General features: G+C 37.5%; 1 protein-coding gene across 3 annotated transcripts; it reads left to right on the top strand.

Moving 5' to 3' along the window:
• The first annotated feature begins 7,481 nt into the window (after positions 1 to 7,481).
• Positions 7,482 to 20,091, top strand: LOC144713646 (uncharacterized). 3 transcript variants are annotated; one of them, XM_078588294.1, is made up of 14 exons: positions 7,482 to 7,607; positions 7,705 to 7,867; positions 11,376 to 11,449; positions 11,757 to 11,840; positions 11,960 to 12,040; positions 13,378 to 13,458; positions 16,584 to 16,676; positions 16,899 to 17,078; positions 17,189 to 17,256; positions 17,316 to 17,367; positions 17,639 to 17,692; positions 18,260 to 18,349; positions 18,567 to 18,633; positions 19,848 to 20,091. In XM_078588294.1, the coding sequence occupies exons 2-14, from the start codon at positions 7,726 to 7,728 to the stop codon at positions 19,937 to 19,939; spliced, it is 1,158 nt and encodes a 385-aa protein (XP_078444420.1). In that variant the 5' UTR covers positions 7,482 to 7,607; positions 7,705 to 7,725; the 3' UTR covers positions 19,940 to 20,091. The 3 variants fall into 3 exon arrangements, with proteins under 3 accessions (XP_078444420.1, XP_078444421.1, XP_078444422.1); XM_078588295.1 differs by lacking the exon at positions 11,960 to 12,040; XM_078588296.1 differs by lacking the exons at positions 11,757 to 11,840; positions 11,960 to 12,040.
• Positions 20,092 to 20,795: the final 704 nt, after the last annotated feature.

The raw sequence follows: 20,795 nt of genomic DNA, 5'->3' as shown, positions 1-20,795 counted from the left end.
TTTTGAATTTTATTCTTCATATCAGGTGTGCCATGAAAATAGAGAATCTCATCTGAAAGAAAATTCAGCTTATCATTTGAATTATAATGTGCAGATTTTTGCCACTATTATGTAATTGAGATAAATGTGATATTGAGGATATTTATGAATATTATGCGTGTTAGATTGAATATTTTAAAATTAATGATGGATTTTCTAAGATTAAAATATCTTGGGAATGTAGTAAAACTCCAGTTTATTTTACATTTATCTATGATTTGCGGAGATCAATGTTTTGGGAAATAATGTTTTGATTTGGATATGTAGAATTTATAACTGGATAATATGGTTGCTTGTAAAGTAACATTGAGAAGTTTAACATATGAGAAATAACATATTTTGGAAGGAAAAATCTGTGAAAGAAAAGAATAGTAAATTGATGCATCTAATAAAAGAAATTATACTTATTTCCATTGAGATAATGTTATTAAAATTTATTCATATGAAGATACATCACTGTATTTGTAGTTATGGAATTCACCTAGATAATAAAGTTATAAATAAATTGTATTTTTGTTCATAGCTTTCATCTCCAAGTTCATTATGGTCCCTATCATATCATCTCTTGTGAAATCTACAAATTAGTTCGAGAGTGTGTGCTGAAATCGAAGATATGGTAATGTGTATGTATGATACTTTCTCGACCCACGATTTTCTCAAACAAGGTTTGTCATTATAATACCTTTTTATTTTTATTCACCCACTACATAATGGAAATATATGTGGCCGGCAAGCCAATCAAACATTCTATATCTCGTTCCATATTCATTGATAGAACATATTCATTAGAGTGCACGTGTGATGCTTATAATGAAGTCCATGAATACATGATCAAACTTAATGAATTATGATGAGATCGTAATACGGTGATCACTAGTCTTTAAGCATGTGTTCTAAATATTCCTATTCGAAGGATACTCAAGAAGGACATCAAAGTATCATGATAGATAGCACTAATTAGCCTCACTCATATGATGAGTATGGCTAGTCCCGTAGCCATTAGTGTGGAGAAACTAATGATAGATAGTGGGTGCTCCTTGGTTGAAAAAGTTCACTGAATTGATCCATACGAATTGCTGAATGGTATTATATCGAACTGTCAATCAGGTTGATTCACGCCACGTTTGTGTAACTGGTTATCACACTGTCAAATCTCGAGCTAGGTTTCTTGCTCGGAGTTGGCGTGTGCCGGCCTCAGTGCTTGGAGCAGAACACTGAGCAGCCTTGATCTCTTGCAGCGGAAGCTTTTGCAATTGCTTAAGATCGCTTAGAAGGGGTTAGAGGAGATGTTGGTGCTAGGCACCATTAGTGAATAGGGTCATTGCATTGATATCTTAAAGAGTACATCAGGATTACATGGGGAAGACAAGGGGTGTTACAAGGAACGAGACGAGGCGCCTTGCGCCGAGGTAATGTCGCCACACCGCCTCAGGGCCGCCGCTCTGTGCGCGCGCGCCCACTCTGCCGCTACACAAGTGTGTCGGGTCGGGCGCCGTGCGCCCGTGGGCCTGGCGATCACACACGCCACCCCTGCCTTGATGATCAAACACACCACCGGCACCCATGTCAACACTCTAGCGCGCAGTTTGTGCGACGCCGCCGCATTCGACGCCCCCGAGCTAGGCGCTGCGCACCCAGCACTACCCGCAGGAGCGCTGCGCGCCCGCTGTGTTGTCTCGGCGCTCTCTGTGCGCCACATGCCTTAGTCTCCTGGCGGGATGTCTCCCCACCGCGCGCCCCGCACACGCAATGCGCGCGCTGCCCGCGCAGCCGCTGCGCGGCACCCAGCACAACTCCGCGCGCTGCACCCGCGGCATGTCGCCCCGCCTACGCGTCCCGCACCCGTGCACAGCACTTCCCGCTCCCGCGCACGCGCACACGCCGATCAGCCCGCACGCCCAACACGCATAGACTGTACCTTATCCGTCCCGGCTTGGGCGTGGACGCGCACGTGCGTAGTCTGTTGTGAATCACCACCGACAGTGGCAATGGCCTAATAGATCAGGTATTTGGGCATCGCTACCCATTATGACTCAGTCCTTAAAAATGTCGTGAGCCAAAATACAACGAGCACGCCCTCCCAATAAGCACGCAGGACTCTGGGCAGGGAATGCCACCTAGTTAGGGGCCTAACACTGGTCCTTAGACTTGAGACACCAAAGACGTTTTGTGGACGGACAATTGTACTTTGACTATGACCTACGTGTCCCTAATCATGAGATTCTAAATAGTCTTAGTTCGGGTGCATCAAGAAGTTCACGAAGATGATTGAGTGGTCAAGGTGGGATCGTCAATCCTCAATATAAGATGTGACAACTCAAGGAAGATGATGTGATGAAGTCCTTGCCAAGGTAGTGAAATTAGGGTTTGACAGTTAACCATGTCCTAAGACATTCTAAGAATGTCAAGTTGATAAGGGACTATACATAAACGGTAACCGATGAAGAACAAGTTCCATGAGTGAGTCTATACACACTTTGTATCTTCTAGAGCATGAGGTGTAGCTTGGCACCTCTTGTGTTGGAGAGTCAACCTATCAATTGGGTTAAATTGATCCGAAATTAACTAATCTGTATGATGATATAGCTAATTAATTTGGAAGGCCAATAAAGGTTATTAGGCTGCTGGATTCATTAACTACACTGATACATGAGCCTAGAGGGTCACATGCAAATGGTCTTTTGAACATCAGAAGATATACTTAAGTTTTGCAGATTTTTATGAAAAATACCCGTGCAATGAATAAAAGTCACCCAGGCCAGAATTGTTCAGGGGTCTTCCCATTCTTCTCCATTCTCCCCACACTTCCTCTCCAATCTCGATGTGATGGGGATAGCGTAACGACTGCGACAAAGATTGAACGGGGCTCGCCAATGAGAAAGGGGAGATCCGATGTGCCGATAACCGCGTGGATACTTCTAGAGGCTGCACACATAAGCAACTCAATTTGTCTCGCTATGGGATCCAAGAAATCACGTATGTGATCCGTGCAAAGGTTCTTCATTCAATGTTTTTAATGATGTCGTTATGATTTCGTTGTAAGTCTTTCGTTGCAAATCATTTTGAAATCTTCATCCAGATCTAGGCCTCTAGAACCCAACACTATATACCTTCCTAAAATTCTCTTCATATGTAGCATTCCAATACAATTATTCAAATCATTCTATCTATTTATTTCATTTACTTTATTCAATTAAGTACCTCATTATAAATCACATCATATAGTCATATCAATTAATCCAACTTGATATCCCACTCTTGCTTCCAATATTAATCCAAATTTTCAATAAGTCTACAACTCTATCAGTTTCTCAAATACCAGAAATAAGAAAAGTCTAAACAAGATTCCTCATTAAAATAAGACAAATAAACTGATATCACTTTTTAAGAATTATCTAAAGAATTTTCAAATTTCTTGACCATATCAATACTTAAACATAAAATATTTATTCTCAAACTCTCAATTCAATAAATTTGTTATCACAGTTGGTCTCTCAATACTATCCAAACCCAATATTGCAATAAAATGTTGAATCTCAATTGAACAGTAATGTTTTATTAATACCCATTGAAAAAAATAAAAGCAAAAGATTTTTACCCCAAATACTCATTTATTTTACTCCTAAATTATGAGATATTCTGATTAATATTGACGCCTTTAAATGTTCCCTCGTAATTGTTGCATTAAAACATATATTGAAATTATATATCATATATTTCTGATGATTTTATCTCTCTGCTATTTGAAATATCCTAAAATTAATAAGCCCAAATATATCCACATAAATTAGGGAACACACAAATGAATCATCACAAGATAGAATCTAAATATATAATGGTGCCAATAAATAATGTCAATCAAAAATGGTGCCCTTATATCCATGTATCCAAAGGTCACAAACAAAAAATAATAATCCTTAATCCTTGCTTTTTACCAAAAACTCTATTCTTATTATTTGGAAACACAATTGCTCTTGTTTTATTTTATCAACTTTATTTAGTTTATTTGGTAAAAGACATCACTTCAAATGAGAGAGAAAAACAAGAAATGAATGAATCACGGGAGATGGATTATTTGATATAAATCTCACTATGCTTTTAAACTTCGCACATAGAAATACATTCTTCTTTCAGCTAACTTTCATGCACAATGGACCGTCAGACCAGGAATGTAAAAATATGTAATAGTTTATCAATATTCTCATTTTTAATGTTTAAATATTTTACTTACAATTTAAATCCAAATTTAAATATAACTTAAAGACATTTCTGATATCATCACATCTATTTATTTTAATTTTAATAAAAATATGAATATCCATTTAAATTTTACTAAAATAAAGAAAAAAGATACAGAGTTAACTTCAATTATGAGAAATAGTATTTTTTTACTCTAAATAAGACATGGTTCTCGATAATTTGATCCAAAACATTAATAATTATATGTGATGATACATTCTTCAGGAGATCATATTATGAATTTATTAATATATCTTTTGAAATCATATATATTAGTGTTAAAAATTATTATTTATATTTCTCAAATCATAACTTATAGACAAACATTTTTTAATAATAACAAAGGAAAGACCTTCGTGTTTAATAAAATTAAGGTCCAAACATGGATATCTGAGCCGTGAAGTTAAAACTCAACTTTCCAAAAAAAGTAAGACGAAATGCTAATTCAATTTATTTTATTCCGAATGATGATTTATTTTTGATAATATTCTAACTCTTTAATGAGGTATAGCAATTAAAACTGCATCTACAACAGGCTTAAATTTTATTTATTATTTCCAACATGACATTCGATTGATGATCATCTAAATCATTTGGTTAAATAAGTGTGAGTGCGCATGTTTTCAAACTTTCAGATGCTTTTAAACATTTATACAGTTTATGATTTTTTTTATAAATGTGGGTAGCATAAAATTTATATGATAGCCATGAAATGGATATAAAAACTAATCTAATGGATTTCATTTCTTTTGGACATTAATTCATCATAGATACAAAAAGAAATATCATCAGTGGGATGGTCAATATGACTTAAGATCCTCCCATGTCTCAAAATGACAAGAGAAAAAGCTGTGCGGCTTTTACCCTTTTACGGGATCCATTTATTCTCTTATGCTTTCTTATTTGGAAGTCAATCTGAATGATATACTTTGATTGAAAATCTAATATATATATATATAACAGAATTCAGTAAATTTAGAAAACACGTAGATACTTTTGATGGTTCTACATTATGTTGCTTTTCATTCATCTCAATCTCGAAATCAGTTTAAAGCAACCCATATAGAACATTCATATTTCCACATTAGTTGTATACCAATTTATCACACAAATATTAGCTTATCATTACTCACCAAAGATTTTAAACTTGGGATATCTAACATAAATTCATTTTGGTGATCATTTGGTTTTCCACTAGTTACCCTTGAGTTTGAATCGGTAGAAAATCATTACAACTACATGTTTTATTGGTTCATTATTACTTACTCAAAAGACAATGGATTGTTATCTTCTACATATCCAAAATTAATATAATGAGAAATATGGTGTGGTATAAATTCACTGGTTCATAAAATGAAGATGGATTTTATACGTCAATTAGTACTCCCAATCTCAATTCATTAATTACTCATGCCGAAATTCCATTTTACATTAGATGGTCAATAAAGTTTTAAGTAATGCACAAGTAAATTTAATATTTCTCGTCTTAACATGTTTTAAATTTACATCTGGATTTAAATCATGTTTATCCAAAACCACTCTTCCCAATAATAAAACTCAAAATTATCCCACACGTAATGCATTTAGAGGAAGACAATGTGACTTGAGTAGTTAATTACAAAGATTGTTAAATAAATAAAAAAACAAGATGTATCACTTTCCATGATTTGATAGGTAAAGTAGTTTCCCTAGCAACAGAAGAATTACTAAATCTTGTCAACACAAAGAGAAAAGTTTCAACTTGCTTAATACTTGCATTAATATGTTATGATTTATTATCTATAGATCATTTAAATTTCCCCACATCTTCCCAAAAAGGTATCAGATATCAAATTAAAGATAATGCTTAAAAGTCTATTATTGCATCTATACATTATGATTTCTCATCTATAAATCATTCAAATTTCCCCACATCTTCCCAAAAATGTTTTTGATATCAAATCAAAACATACTACTTCGATATTCATACTTTCATCTATACATCATTGTAAATTCCCTACATCTTTCCACATATTTCAGAAATAAAATAAAAAAACATAATGCTTAAATAATCATATTTTCATCTGTAAATCATTCTATTTTTCCCACATCTTCCCAAAAATGTTTTTGATATCAAATCAAAACATACTACTTCGATATTCATACTTTCATCTATACATCATTGTAAATTCCCTACATCTTTCCACATATTTCAGAAATAAAATAAAAAAACATAATGCTTAAATATTCATATTTTCATCTGTAAATCATTCTATTTTTCCGACATCTTCCCAAAAATGTTTTAGAGATCAAATAAAAACATACTACTTAAATATTCATATTTTCATCTATACATCATTCTAAATTCCCTGCATTTTTCCACATATTTCAGAAATAAAATAAAAAACATAATGCTTAAATATTCATATTTTCATTTATACATCATTCTCAATTCCCTACATCTTTCCACAGATGATTCAGAAATAATATTAAAAAACATACTGCTTAAATGTTCATATTTTCATCTATACATCGTTCTAAATTCCCCACATCTCTTTCTACAGATGTTTCAGAAATAATATTAAAAAACATACTGCTTAAATGTTCATATTTTCATCTATACATCGTTCTAAATTCCCCAAATCTTCATACAGATGTCTCAGAAATAAAATAAAAAACATACTGCTTAAACATTCATATTTTCATCATCATTCTAAATTCCCTACATCTTTCTTTAGATGTTTCCGAAATAAAATTAAAAAACACATTGCTTAAACATTCGTATTTTCTTCTATTCATCATTCTAAATTCCCTACATCTTTCTACTTATATTTCAGAAATAAAATAAAAAACATACTGCTTAAATATTCTTATATTCATCTATTTATCATTCTAAATTCCCTACATCTTCCTACAGATGTTTGAGAAATAAAATTAAAGAAACACACGGCTTAAATATTCATATTTTCATCTATTCATCATTCTAAATTCCCTTCGTCTTTCTACATATGATTCATAAAAAAAACATACTACTTTAAACTTCACACTTGCATCTGGACATTATGATTTCTCATATATACATTGATCTAATTTGCCCACATCTTCCCCAGTATGTTTCAGAAATCTAATAAAGACATGCCACTTTAAAACTAAATATTTGGATTTATGATTATTATAAATTATAACGATAAATGTCGCTATATAAGTAGGCTAAGTTTAAGGTAAAAAAAAATTCTTGTTCGTGATGGTTCTTTTAGACTCGGGCTGAAGACGAACGAGCGACAAATCTTCTACGATCTCGTCTCGGAAGAGCAACTGCGAAGAAATTCCCGTCGGAGGCTTCAATTAAGGTAGAATAGGTGGCTGATTCGGAAGATTTTTGTGATTTTTTGTATCGTTCTTCACGTTTATCATCCCGCAATCTGTTCTGATTCTGCCGTTTTGTAGGTTATTATAGTTGTTGGGGACATGGCGGGGATATTTGGGAAGCTTCGCAGTTTAGATGCTTATCCGAAGATAAACGAGGATTTCTACAGCAGAACCCTCTCTGGTGGGATCATCACCATCGTCTCATCCGTATTTATGTTCCTCCTTTTTCTCTCCGAGCTAGGTATCCCCCGGTTCTCTTTCGCCTTGTTTTGTTTGACTTGTGTTCCGGGTTCATATTCATTTTTCTTTTTGTGATCTCCGGTTGATCTTTTTCTCGGGTGCCCCCAATGTTCAAGCCAAAAAATTTTCATTAGATATCAGAAGAATCATCGAACGATTGGACGATTCCTAAACTAAAGTAAGAAAGTTTAATTTGTTATCGTACATTGAGAATAAGCAAATTCCAATTGAAATGAAATCTTTGAGAGGAATCGACGACGCGGCATCAATTCAAATTTTGGATCTTCGAATTCAGGGAGATAAAGAATTGATAAGATTTTTATAAATCCTGGTTTTTTGTGAAGGGTAAACAATCCTAGGGCGTCGGAATGAGTTATAGTACTATACGAATTGGATCTCTCTTTCGGGCAGAGACTAACTCGTGATCCTTTTTATATTTGTCATCTAGATTTTTAATGGAAAATTAGGAATCTTGGAAATTAATTGAAAATTTTCAGAGTGCTGTCAGATTTATAGTTGTTTTTTTTATACCGCGCTTAATTTCAAGGAGAAGTGAACATATTTCCCTCTGTTGGTTATATTTCTATTCTCAGCGCCATGTTTCTCAATATCTTGTGCAAACTGGTGATAGCTTTCCGATTTCCTTTTTTGAAGAACTCGCTTCTGGATATCGTGACAGGCTGGCAAATTATTTTGGAAAGTTGATTGTTCAATATTTTTTCACTACTAATCAAAGAATCAGGGCCGAGAGTGTTTGTTTATACCGTTCTCTAGTGGAGGTGGAATTCTTATGTTGGCAGGCCCATCAAAGAGAGGTTAAACGGGACTATGCATGGTTTCCTTTCATTAAAAAATGCTTGTTGTGGTGCCCGAGATGAACAATAAACAAAGGATTGCTTCTGGATTGAGCAAGCTCATGGGTATTTAATCTGTAGGGCGGAGACTCATACGGCCTGCCTCGTACAGGCTTTATTCCTGATACGGATCTCTGCATCGATTGTGATTGATGAAATCTATTCACCGATATCCAACCATAGAAGAACCTGGCAACCGCAATAACTTCAGGTCAACATGCAATGTAACTGAGAAGAGTCCAAAATTGAGAAAATGGTGAATGGCAGTCTCAGGATAAAAGTGGAGGAAATATATATTTTTTTGAAACAATTTTGTTCGTGGCCATCAACGTGGAGGAGGAAAGATGATGGATATGAATTGGAGAATGCCTGATGGAGACGCTCACAACTGCAATATCTTCAGTTCAACACACAATCTAAATGAGGAGAGTCCAAATTGTGAAAATGGTGAACGGCAGTCCGATGATAAAAGTGGAGGAAAGAGGGAGGAGAAAATGAGATGGAGATGAAATGGAGAATGCCTGATGGAGCTTCTTCCCCTCTGATCCACAGGTGTGTTCCCTGCTTCCTGCTTTCAGTCGCACACAACTGCTGGTTCTGGAACTTTCTTGAACAGAATTTTTGTTTATATCCTGCTTGACGCATGCCACATTAATTGGCATGTGCCAAGGCCTGTCCTATGAGCATGGATATCTTTTTTTTATAAGTCAGCAGGGGGATCTTATCAATACCTCACACCTGGAGAACCAGTATTGTCAATTTTTAACCGGTGGATTGCAGGTATGTTGGCCAAGATAAAAAAAAAAGCTCTCACCTGAGAGCATAAGAGTGGCGTGTTCAATATTTGGTTCAGTTTGATCTGTCTGTGTAAATGGAATATAGCCCATTGATTAACCTCAGTATGAGTACTAAACTTGTACCCAGTTGAAAACCTAGTTCCTATTTTCTCCACGCATGCACTGCTTCTTTTTACCATCAGTTTCTCTGCCTCTCCAAGTCTGCGTAAGCTCGTCTATTTTCTCTTTCCTTGAAGTTGATGCCAGTCATCTGAACTTGAAGATGACCCTTCTGATTTCCAAATCACTGCCACATAATTGCAACAGGGGACTGCCAGATCGATATTCAGATTTCTGGGAATGCCTAGGGTTCCGTTTGTTCTGATTACTGAAGCCACTAGAGAGGGCTTTATCCAAGGTTTGGACACAAACACTCATAGATGGTCTCAGCACTAACAAGGCCCAAGAAGGCCTCCTCTTCAGCAATCTTCAGCTTTTCATTATGTCCCATTTTAAACTTTTATAATTTGTCTCTCTCAAGGCATCTCCGATAGAATCTTGATTCTTACTGGGTGGATAATGATACAAACCTTGATATTGGTTTTTATCGGGGAAGGATGTTGGGACAGGGCAAACAGAGGAACCACATGGAGATGCTCTGAAGTAGAGACGATCACAAGGGAAGGCAATCCTATAATACAACTTCGATCATTTGAGTCACTTCTTCGCTGCCTTGCTAAAGGCAGGGTTACCCTATGTAAAGAGAAGTGAAAATGCTCCATGATGAGAATGCCCCTAGTGGGCTACTACCGAAGCTAACTGGGGATCATGTCATATAATAGTCATATCTTCACATGTCAAGCAACTCACAGATGTATTCAAGGACTGACAATCCCCTGGGCGAGTTGTATTGGCTTTGAAGGATTTAGATTCTCCAATAATGGTGCTTGCCCTAAAAGATCTGCGGGAATCCAAGCACCTTATAAGCCCTTGATTGACTTCACTAATAGAAACTTGTTGTAAAATTACATTGGCTGTTCCTAGTATCCAACAGAGCTTTGCGTTATCTGCTTTCCAGGCTTGATTCTTGGGATCTGATTGCGTATGGTGGACTATCTTGTAGCTATCGGCTTTGCAAGATCTCCTCAACTTAATGAGACAATTAATGATGGTTTCTCCCATAAAACAGCATTCCCTCTGGAATATTTGGTAGTGTGATCAAGATTTTATCCTATGGATCCACATTAAAAAAGCTGAGCAGTTAATGAGAGATGCCTTGCAGTATATTCATTACAACTGCCATCATCTTTTTGAGCCTTCCCTTGTTTTGAAGACATGTCCTGCAAAAACTCCGGCATGTGTGGAAAGAGAAATTTGAAATTTTTTTAAAGGGAGACGCAGGCACAGATCTCAGAAGACCTTGAAGAAGCTGTGATACCTTGTGAATATTTGGTTGCTTGAAGCCCAAGGATGACACAACCACAGAGAGGGAGAGACAATCATCGAAATAAAATTTCCAACAAGATGATTTTTCTCATTGATTGAGTTATTTACAAATCCAACTCTTTGTTTTCAAAAAAAATCCAACTCTGGACTTTGGGCATTTAACAAGCTCAGCAGTTGACAAGAGATGCCTTGCACTGTATTGCATAAAGTGGAGAAAAATATTAAGAACCATGAAATCTCAGGAGTTAACATATGTTGTTGGACAAAGGCTGACGTCACACTGTAATGCGTTTCTTTATTTTTTGTCAATTTTCGCTTTTCAATCTGCTTATTCCTTAGTCATTCTCTTTTTAATGTTTATGAGAAAATACAGATTATTGCCTTTTTTTTCTAAATCATGGGACTGATACTTAAACGTGTGCTTTAAATGCAGGATCATACATTTATCCAACTACAGAGACAATACTTGTTGTCGATACCACAAGAGGAGAAACCCTTCGAATCAATGTAATGTCTATCTCTAGTACTGCGACAATGTTCAAGTTCTTGTGATATAGTTACACATCTCGTACTGAATACTTTTATGACAATAAAAAATGTTCAACAATTAGGCCTTCGTTTTGTAGAAATCGTTCATCTTTTGTTAACTGTAGGTCGTTACCCATTTATTCGCCTCATGAGAGGTTTTTCTGTCATAAGAATTTTTTTCTCTCTTGTGGTTATGATGGCTGAAAGTAATTACGATTCATTTTTCTTATGTTTTAGTTGGCGATTATTACTCATTTTCTTCCTGTTTTAATGATTGCTAGTGCAGTTTGATGTGACGTTCCCAGAAATTGCATGTAGCATGCTCAGCCTTGATGCGATGGATATTAGTGGAGAAGAGCATCTGGATGTGGTGTGTATAAGATAATGCGTTGGTTTGCCATCTTGGTTTCCGTTTTTCTTGGTTTTGTTCAAGGGGTGTGAGATATGAAGTTCATGTTGAGTTCACCTCTTGTGCCCTTTTGTGCACAGAACCATGATATAATAAAGAGACGACTAGATAGCCATGGAAATGTGGTCGAATCTAGACAAGATGGAATTGGTGCGCCCAAGGTCCGTTAAGTTCTTCACATCACTTGCTTTGTGATTATTACATTGAGTATTTGTCGCCAATATGTACTCCATATCCAATCCCAAAGCAATTTGTATTCTGGAGGCAGTTAAGGATGCAGACTTCTGTAAACTGAGAGCTGACTTAATTTTGACTTAGATTAAATGAGTTCTACTCTAAAATTTGCTGAATAAGGTTCGAAGCATAATTCGGTTGGGAGAGTCACTGGTTAAGGGTGATCTTCCTTAATTTCTTCAAACCATATCGCTTTACTCAATGTATTAGCAGAAACCAGCTCTTAAAGGATTCAAATGTTTAAGGTTCTAATCATAAGGATTCCAATTTGCTGAATAAGGTTATAAGCTTAATTCGGTTGAGAGAGTCACATATGAAGGGTCATCTTTGTATGCTCTGTATGGAATTGGTAAAAGAAGTCTGTAAATTGACTTATAGACAGCCCTCGCTCGTGCTACTCGCCTTGCAAGAACAACCGACGTCGTCTCCAAGCTTCTCTCCAGCCACGACCCTGGGCAGAAACCCTAGCCGAATGCAGCTCCCGGCTTCCACCAGAATACACGCTTCAGAAAAGCTCAAAACCTCGGTGTCTTTCCCCATCCTCTTCATCTTTATTTGTAACCCCCTTTCCTTTATTCCTCTCTAAACTTACTTTCAAGAAACAGTCAGTTAGTTGGCCAGCTCAGTGCCAGCTGGCCCACTAACTTCCTGCCCATTCCTCTTTCTCCTTAAATATGTTCTTATGGGGACCGTATTAATCTTCCTTAATTTATTTTTAAAAAATCGCTTTATTCAATGTATTGGCAGAAACCAGTTCGTTAAGGACTCAAATGTTTACTGTATCTTGTCAGCCGTGATACCCTTAGTTCTTTCATTCTTTTTCTCTCCGTTGGCAACCCATTTTGTATTTTGGTAAATGGGTCTGTCTGATGCCCTATCGTGGTTACTCATGGTATTTAAACCACTACACCCTTTGTGAAGATAACAAGGTCCTTTTAGTTTGTCTCCTGCTCATCTAGGGTTTAGAGAGTGGTGAGAGGACCGGTTGTCGCTCAGAACCTGAATGACATCTATCTTTTTAATATTTTGTTTTTTACTGCCTCATTGGTATAAGGAATATGTGAAGTGTGCTTAGATGGTGGATGTAAAGAATGCTTGTTGCACTCACTGTCTGGCCATTGCCAGACAGCCAACTGTTCTTGAGATTTGATCATGGATATGATTAAGTCGTTCAGTTTTCTATGATTGCCTTCTACTATTTGTCTAAATCATTGTGTCAGGATCCATCTATATTCATGATATGATCTTTTACTATCTTTAATAGATTGAAAAACCATTGCAAAGGCATGGAGGAAGGCTTGAGCACAACGAGACCTACTGTGGTTCCTGCTATGGTGCAGAAACGGTACGTTCAGTAAAGAAAGCTTTCCATGTGATTTCTGTCGTCCTATATGTTGTTTGTCTCATAAGAACGTACTATTCATTCTTCAACAAATATAATGTGGTTCTCCTTCAACCAATCGGTGCTTCTTTTTGGTTCCTTTGTTAATTTTGAGGTATTCACTGTCTTGCTTATTTCTTAGAGTTGCTCTAGTTAAGTAGTCAATTTTGTTTATTTTATTTTCTAGGATTTGAGTTTGGTCCATTATAATCGTTATATTGATTGAATTTGGTCCATGCTTCTCTTCATTACTAAATCTAGGACGCCTCTTCTTTGCTTTTGCTGTTTGGAGAGTTACGAAAGTCGTAGTAAGGGGGGGATGGTTTTAAAGCAGGTGACCGAAAATATAGTTATGTCCAATTCCAGGAAACACAAAGGCAATAATGTAAAAAACATGAAAGACAATATGTCAAGGCTGACAGATTTTATCCAAGATTATCTTTTTCGCTAGAGATCAAAAAGTCTCAGAATAATCTTCACCGTATGTCAATAAAAGACTATGCAAAACCAGACAAGCTTTTAGACAATTCATTGAGCCATCATCAACAATCTACTCGGTTTTCTCACCGTGCCTCTGATACACTCCCATATCGGAAGGTAAAGAAATTGCTGATAAATGGTACTTACAGATCAGATCCACTCTCCTAGCCCTTGTTGTATATGAACACCCGACTTCGTCTTCGTTCTTCTCTGCAGCCCGACCCCTGAAGAGACTCACACCGAATGCAGCCCTCTGTCCTCAAGAATAGCCAGCTCCCAGAAAACACAAAGCCTCTGTGCCCCTTCTTCTTCCCGTCACCTTTATTTATACTTTCTTTTATTGTCTTCCTAAACTAACAATCAAGAATCCGGCAGTTATTTAGCCAGCTCAGCGCCAGCTGGCCCACTATCTTTCTGTCCTCTTCTCTTTCGTCTTTCATACATCCTTATAGGGACCGTATCAGCCTCCTGCTGGTCCCCTTTCTCACCCAGATCCTAAATCTCCGTGTTGGAATTTGGAACACCTATGTAATATCCTTCCATGTTCAATCGGTGAGAGATGGAATACACAGATTACCTTGATAGATACTGCAAGAGTCTATCATAGTAAAGTGTTTGGTACCTCACAAATAAGTATCAAGAAGTCTGTTTCAAAGAAAGAGAGTGATGCAAACTTTCATACAAAATTGCAGCCGGGTGCCAGGCGAGTGTGGTGGTGACTTAATCTGGAACTGCAGAAGTTAATAACATGAATGGCTGACATGGCATTGATGTCATTCTCCCCGCAAGGGGTATTTAGTCGTTTTGTCTTTTAAATCCTTCTTGCTCTTCCTCAGGGAGAGGAATCAAGCTCAAGTTTTTTAACTTCTGCAGTTTCCTGCTCTCGTTGCTCTCAATATTTATGGATTGAAAGCAGGTCGACTCTGGTTATGCGGGCCATCATGCCTGTATACTTTTGCTAATCTGCAGGGCCTAAACAAAGCATGATTGACAAGACTGCAATGGACAAAGTGAGAACAAACATCACTGGCTTAAGAAATCTCATCCCCGTCAGGGGCTGATGAACCAGCTTGAAGATATTCTGTCACTAAGAGTTCTAAACCGTATTCCCCTTCAGTGGTAGCCTTTTCCAGATTAGTACAGACGAAAAAATGAATTGGTAGGGAGATCACTCCTGAGGGGGATCAGTCCGCAATCTGTGCTCTTGTGGGGCTGTTACCGTGTGCCCACGTTTTCTGTAGTACACTTGTGCGTCCAGTGCATCCTCTGACATATTTTGTCGAACACCTGGAAAGTATGCTGCAGGTGAGTGTTAAGACTCTACGATTGTGGTATTGAAAGTCTTGATGATGATCCAAAATAGAGAAGAATTGAAGAACTTCCAAAAATAGAACCGTATAATAAAATCAAGAATGGTTGACGGAGAGAGGAATCGTGTTGACACCTCTTCGTGAATGGGAATGGAGAACCAGTTACATCAACCTTCTCATGCCTCAACCAATGAGCTAGGAAGATCTCCTGCTCGTAGCCAACTGACTTTTCTTGAAATGAATGCTCGATGGCACTGTCCTCCTCCCTGACCTTTATTTATAGGCTTTGACCTCCCGCCAACTTTATTTGAAAACACATGTGGGCCATGCGACTTCTCTTTGTATCATGCAAGCGCGCCCTACACTAGCATGTCATGTCCACTGTGTTGCGGTGCACCTGCACTGTAGTGTTGCATCCATGCTATCCCTGGGTTCTCGTCTGGCCATGATGGACTAGTGAACCCACTCTAATGGGGTGTGGTCATCCTTCTGCAGAGCGGCCCGTGATGCATTTGGGCGAACACCTGGTGAGTGCACCACTTGTGTGCCCTCGCTGTTGCGTTGACCTGCTTTTTTATGGTGTATCCACCCCACTATGTGCCCACCTTGTGGTGTGCCTGAGCTGTTGCCACCAGCTTCTTCTTCTCTCCTCTTTTACTCATTTTCTCTGATACCATGTTGAATTTTGGGAGACGGAAGAGAGAATGGAGGCAGGGAGAAGGAAGGAGCTCACACATTCCTTACCTCAATCTGCCTGAAACAGGCAGATACAAAGTTACAATTCTACAAAGAAATACCTGATAAGATAATGAGTAACATTTTAACCCTTCCATCCAACAACAATGGTGATCATTGTGTCATCTTCTTTTTGTCACTCTACCGCTATAAACCTAACACAGATGATGAGATAGAAAAGTCATCATCATCATTTGTCTGTGACCGGGATCACAAGGACAGTCGTGATCGTCATTTCAATCCGTCGATGATGACGGGTTTTGGATGACAACAAGAGTTCTTGTCATCATCTGCAAAACTCTCATTGTCATTGTTTGCTTTCCTGTCATTGGTCTTACCTTTAACTTCGGTTTCATCTCACGAGCAAAATGTTCTATTTTGTGGAGTAAATTCTTTCAAAATAAATTTTGTGGCATGAATTTCGTCATGATGAAGACTATCGATGCTCCCCCTTCATCGTTGCTTTTCTCCTCTTGCTGTTCTGTCTTTTTTAAGAATCAACTGTTTTCCTTGGTCTAGTTTTAGCTTTTCTGATTGATGAATCAATCTCTTTTATGAGCTCAGTCCGATGAGGATTGCTGCAATTCTTGTGAAGAAGTACGAGAAGCATACAAAAAGAAGGGTTGGGGAATAGCAAACCCTGACTTGATCGATCAGGTATCCCCATTAAAAGAACTTTTCAATTTTTATATTTTCATACTTTTTGATGCGCTGCTTTTAATCTGTGACGTAAATGGGGCAGGAAATTTTTTTAGAATCGTAATGCTATAACGTAAAACATTTGTAACTTCTGGACATGTGTGCCATCTAATTTTTGTATTAAAAAAACCCGGCTATTCTACTGGCCCTGCTTGTTGAGTCTCGCCTTTTTTTTTCCAGTGCAAGAGAGAAGGGTTTCTTCAGCGTATTAAAGATGAAGTAGGCGAAGGTTGTAATGTATATGGATTTCTGGAGGTCAAAAAGGTGGCGGGAAATTTCCATTTTTCCCCGGGTAAAAGCTTCCAGCAAGCAGATGTGCATGTACATGACTTGCTCGGATTTCAAAAGGATAGCTTCAATGTAATCTTTCTTGTTCTTCTCATTTTATCTCGTTAAAGTAGGAGTAAAACGATATTGTTTAATCAAGATGGGTACCTCTGATTGTGCCTTTTCTTCTTTTTTGGTGGCAGATAAGCCATAAGATCAACAAACTCACCTTCGGTGATCATTTTCCTGGTATCATTAATCCTCTTGACAGGTAACGGAATATTTACAGAAATTTTTATCTTTTTAGACTATAACTTTTTAAAATTGCAGCACTCAGTGGATTCAACTGTCTCAGAATGGTATTTATCAGTATTTCATCAAGGCAAGTAGGTTTACCCAGGAATTCTACTTTTTAATTCTATATAATGATCTTCTGTTTATTACTTAGGTACAGATTATACCGTCTTTCATTTTTTCTATTTTTCAACTTATAATTTCAACTTTGATCTGAATAATATTCAATATTTTGCAACGAAAACCCCCAATCTGGCTTATCTCTCGAAAATCAAAAACCATATATTGTTTCTATCTAGCCTCGAATATACGTAGTCACTCAGACTTGTGACCATTGTTTTTACATTTTTCATGTTTAGGTCGTCCCTACGGTCTATACCAACATAAACGGGCATGTCATCAAATCTAACCAGGTAAGGTTCTCTGAGCGAATTCCTAAGAAGGCGGGATATGTATGTTTATTTCGGCCTTTCATGTTTTTATGTTTGTCTATATATGAATGTTGGTTATAGGTTTAAATTGATGTGTAAATGTGTGGATATGTATATGTATTATGTGTATATCTCTTTTTCTGCAAAGGAAGTATATGTATACATCTCTTTCTTCAAAAAAGAATTGTGTATATCTCTACCGACATAAACACGCATGGCATAAAGTTTAACCTGGTGAGGTCCTCTGAACAAGTTCCTAAGCACAGTGGATCTGTATTTGTTTCTATTTATGTATTATGTATACATATATGTAACTATGGATATTGGGGAATTATGTACATGTATGTATTTGAGCTCCTGTATGCAAATATAGTTTTTAAAATAAGAATTCAAACTTATGGCTCGTTTAATATACTATGCAAGTTCTTACATATTATTAATTTAATATAATACTCTCCCCCACTTTTCCAAAAAAAAAAATCATTTTTTCGTCTTCTAGTTGTATGTAAAATGTGAGAATGATGGGGTTTTATTCCCCGCGTCCTGCAGTTCTCTGTTACTGAGCATTTTCGGAGCGAGTTCCCGGTCCATCGGTATCTTCCTGGAGTATACTTCTATTATGATCTTTCCCCCATCAAGGTAAAGAGTATAATACTGTTATTTTCAGCTTATGAGGGTTGCTTTTTAGTTTTTGTTATTCTGCTGGTTGATTGATTGTGATTGAAATTGATGTCCGACCCCGTTGGATGTTTTTCTTTGCCATGGCATAAAATATATTTTCGCTTTTAGAAAAAAAAATCGTATGACGAAAACGAGATTGGTTTTGGCTGCTCTTGTTGATCTGTTCTTGCGGCAGGTGACGTTTAAGGAGGCGCACATCCCGTTTTTGCACTTTCTGACAACCGTATGCGCCATTGTTGGAGGTTGATCTCTCTCTCTCTCTCTCTGTCTCTCTCTCTCTCTCTCTGTCTGTCTCTCTCTCTCTCTTTCTCTCTCTCTTTCTTCAGTCATTCTCTCTCTTGTCCCATTCACTTGCTTTCTGCGCATGTTCTATCCCTTCTCCCATTGTCTCTTTGTTCACTTAATGTCTCTCTCTCCATTCTCTCTTCTCTCATTCTATGTCTTTGCTATCTCTCTCTCTCAGTCTCCTCCCACCGTCTTCGCTATCGTTTCTCTCATTCTCTCTATTTCCATTTTCCCTTTTATAATTCTCCGTCTTCGCTCTTTCTCTCTGCGCCTCTTCTCCCATTCTCTTTCTGTGCGCATTCTCTTGTCTCTCTCCCTCTCTCTCCCTCTTCTCCCATTCACTTTCTTCGCTCATTTATCTCTCTCTCTCCCTCTTCTCCCATTTTCTTTCTTTGCTCATTCTCTGTCTTTCTCTGGCCCTCTTCTCCCATTCTCTTTCTTCACTCATTCTCTCTCTCTCTCTCCCTCTTCTCCCATTCTCTTTCTTCTCCCACTCTCTCTCTCTCCCTCTTCTCCCATTTTCTTTCTTCGCTCATTCTGTCTTTCTCTGTCCCTCTTCTCCCATTCTCTTTCTTCTCCCACACTCTCTCTCTCCCTCTTCTCCCATTCACTTTCTTCGCTCATTATCTCTCTCTTTCCCTCTTCTCCCATTTTCTTTCTTCGCTCATTCTCTGTCTCTCTTCTCCCATTCTCTTTCTTCGCTCATTCTCTCTCTTTCTCCCCTCTTCTCCCATTATTTTTCTTCGATCATTCTCTCTTTTCTCATTCTCTCTCTCTTTCTCCCTCTTATTCCATTCTCTTTCTTTGCTCACTTTCTCCATTCCCATTATCTCTCTCTCTCTTCTCTCATTCTTCCTCTTTCTCTATTCTCTCAGTCTTCCTCTTTCTCCATAATCTCCTTCTTCCTCTTTTTCCCTCTCTTTCTCTATAATCTCCTTCCTCTTTTTACCTCTCTTTCTCTATTCTCTCATTCTTCCTCTTTTTCCCTCACTTTCTGTATCCTCTCATTCTCTATTTCTCTTTCTTCTGTAATTCTCTCTCACTGATTCTCTCTCTTTCCTGTTCTTTCCCTCACTCTTTCCCTCTCTCTACTTTTCTCTCCCTATCTATTTCTTTCTTGAATTATCAATTAATATTGATCATCTGACGCTTCTTTTGGCCCTCCCTTCAGGCGTTTTTACTGTGTCTGGAATTCTTGATTCCGTAGTGTACCAGAGCCAGCGCGCTATCAAGAAGAAGATGGAAATCGGAAAGCTTACCTGATAATCTCTCTCTCTCTCTAAATTTTTTTCTCTCCTTCCTTTCCATCTCTTATTATTGAATTTCTCTAGAATGTAACTTTCTAGACAGCTCTCCATAGACTGGAAATGTATTTTATCAATATTTCTCTGTTCTATTTCATTTCACCTTGGGCAGCTCTCAAACTCCATCTCCCTTCTCTTTCTCTCTCTTCTGTCTCTATCCTTTCTTTCCCATGCTCTTCCTTTTTTTGCCACTTGCTTCTATTTTTTCAACTCTCTACTATTGTTCGGTTTTTGATCAGGTTGATTCACGGCACAGTTGGTCCATATTCAGAGATAATGACATTGATGGGTAATTCTCTGATATGATCAGACACTTTCTACATCCAAAAATGGGGAAAAGCAAGATGGTTTCGGATGATGATATCGGATATTCCTCTTCTTTCTTCGTCTCCTCCTTCCTACTTCTTGTCTATCTCCTCCTCTTTCCCCCCTCATATTTCTTCTTATCCTTCTCCTCCTCCTCTGCCCTCATTTTTCTCCTTATCCTTCCCATCCCCCTCCTTCCTCCTCGTCTTTCGCCTTCTTCTTCCCTCTCTTCCAAATCCTGAAGCATACAACGAATTCATTAACTTTATAATAACGATGATAGGTGTTCAATGATACTTTAAGCGTAGAACTAATATATTCACTGGGTAGTTGACAAACATTGGTGTTAAATAACTACTTGTGTGGAACTCATCCATTCAATTCATATTAAAATGATTAGTAGTTGATAAATACTTTTAGTGTAGAAATAATCCATTCAGTGGATCATTAACAATCATTAGTTTTTAGCAAATACTTTGGTGTAGAAACTATCCATTCAGCAGATTGTT

The sequence above is a fragment of the Wolffia australiana genome, chromosome 16 (assembly GCF_029677425.1).
Source record: "Wolffia australiana isolate 7733 chromosome 16, ASM2967742v1".
Taxonomy (NCBI): Eukaryota; Viridiplantae; Streptophyta; class Magnoliopsida; order Alismatales; family Araceae; genus Wolffia; species Wolffia australiana.
Note: the sequence above shows the minus strand (reverse complement) of the source record. Positions and strands in the feature narration are given on the sequence as shown.

Bases quoted from the DNA above. Each gene is read 5' to 3' on its own strand.
- LOC144713646 (XM_078588294.1), top strand. From the start codon at position 7,726: ATGGCGGGGATATTTGGGAAGCTTCGCAGTTTAGATGCTTATCCGAAG. The intron at 7,868-11,375 runs GTATCCCCCGGT...CTTTAAATGCAG, and splicing joins CCTTTTTCTCTCCGAGCTAG to GATCATACATTTATCCAACT. The intron at 11,450-11,756 runs GTAATGTCTATC...TTGCTAGTGCAG, and splicing joins GAGAAACCCTTCGAATCAAT to TTTGATGTGACGTTCCCAGA.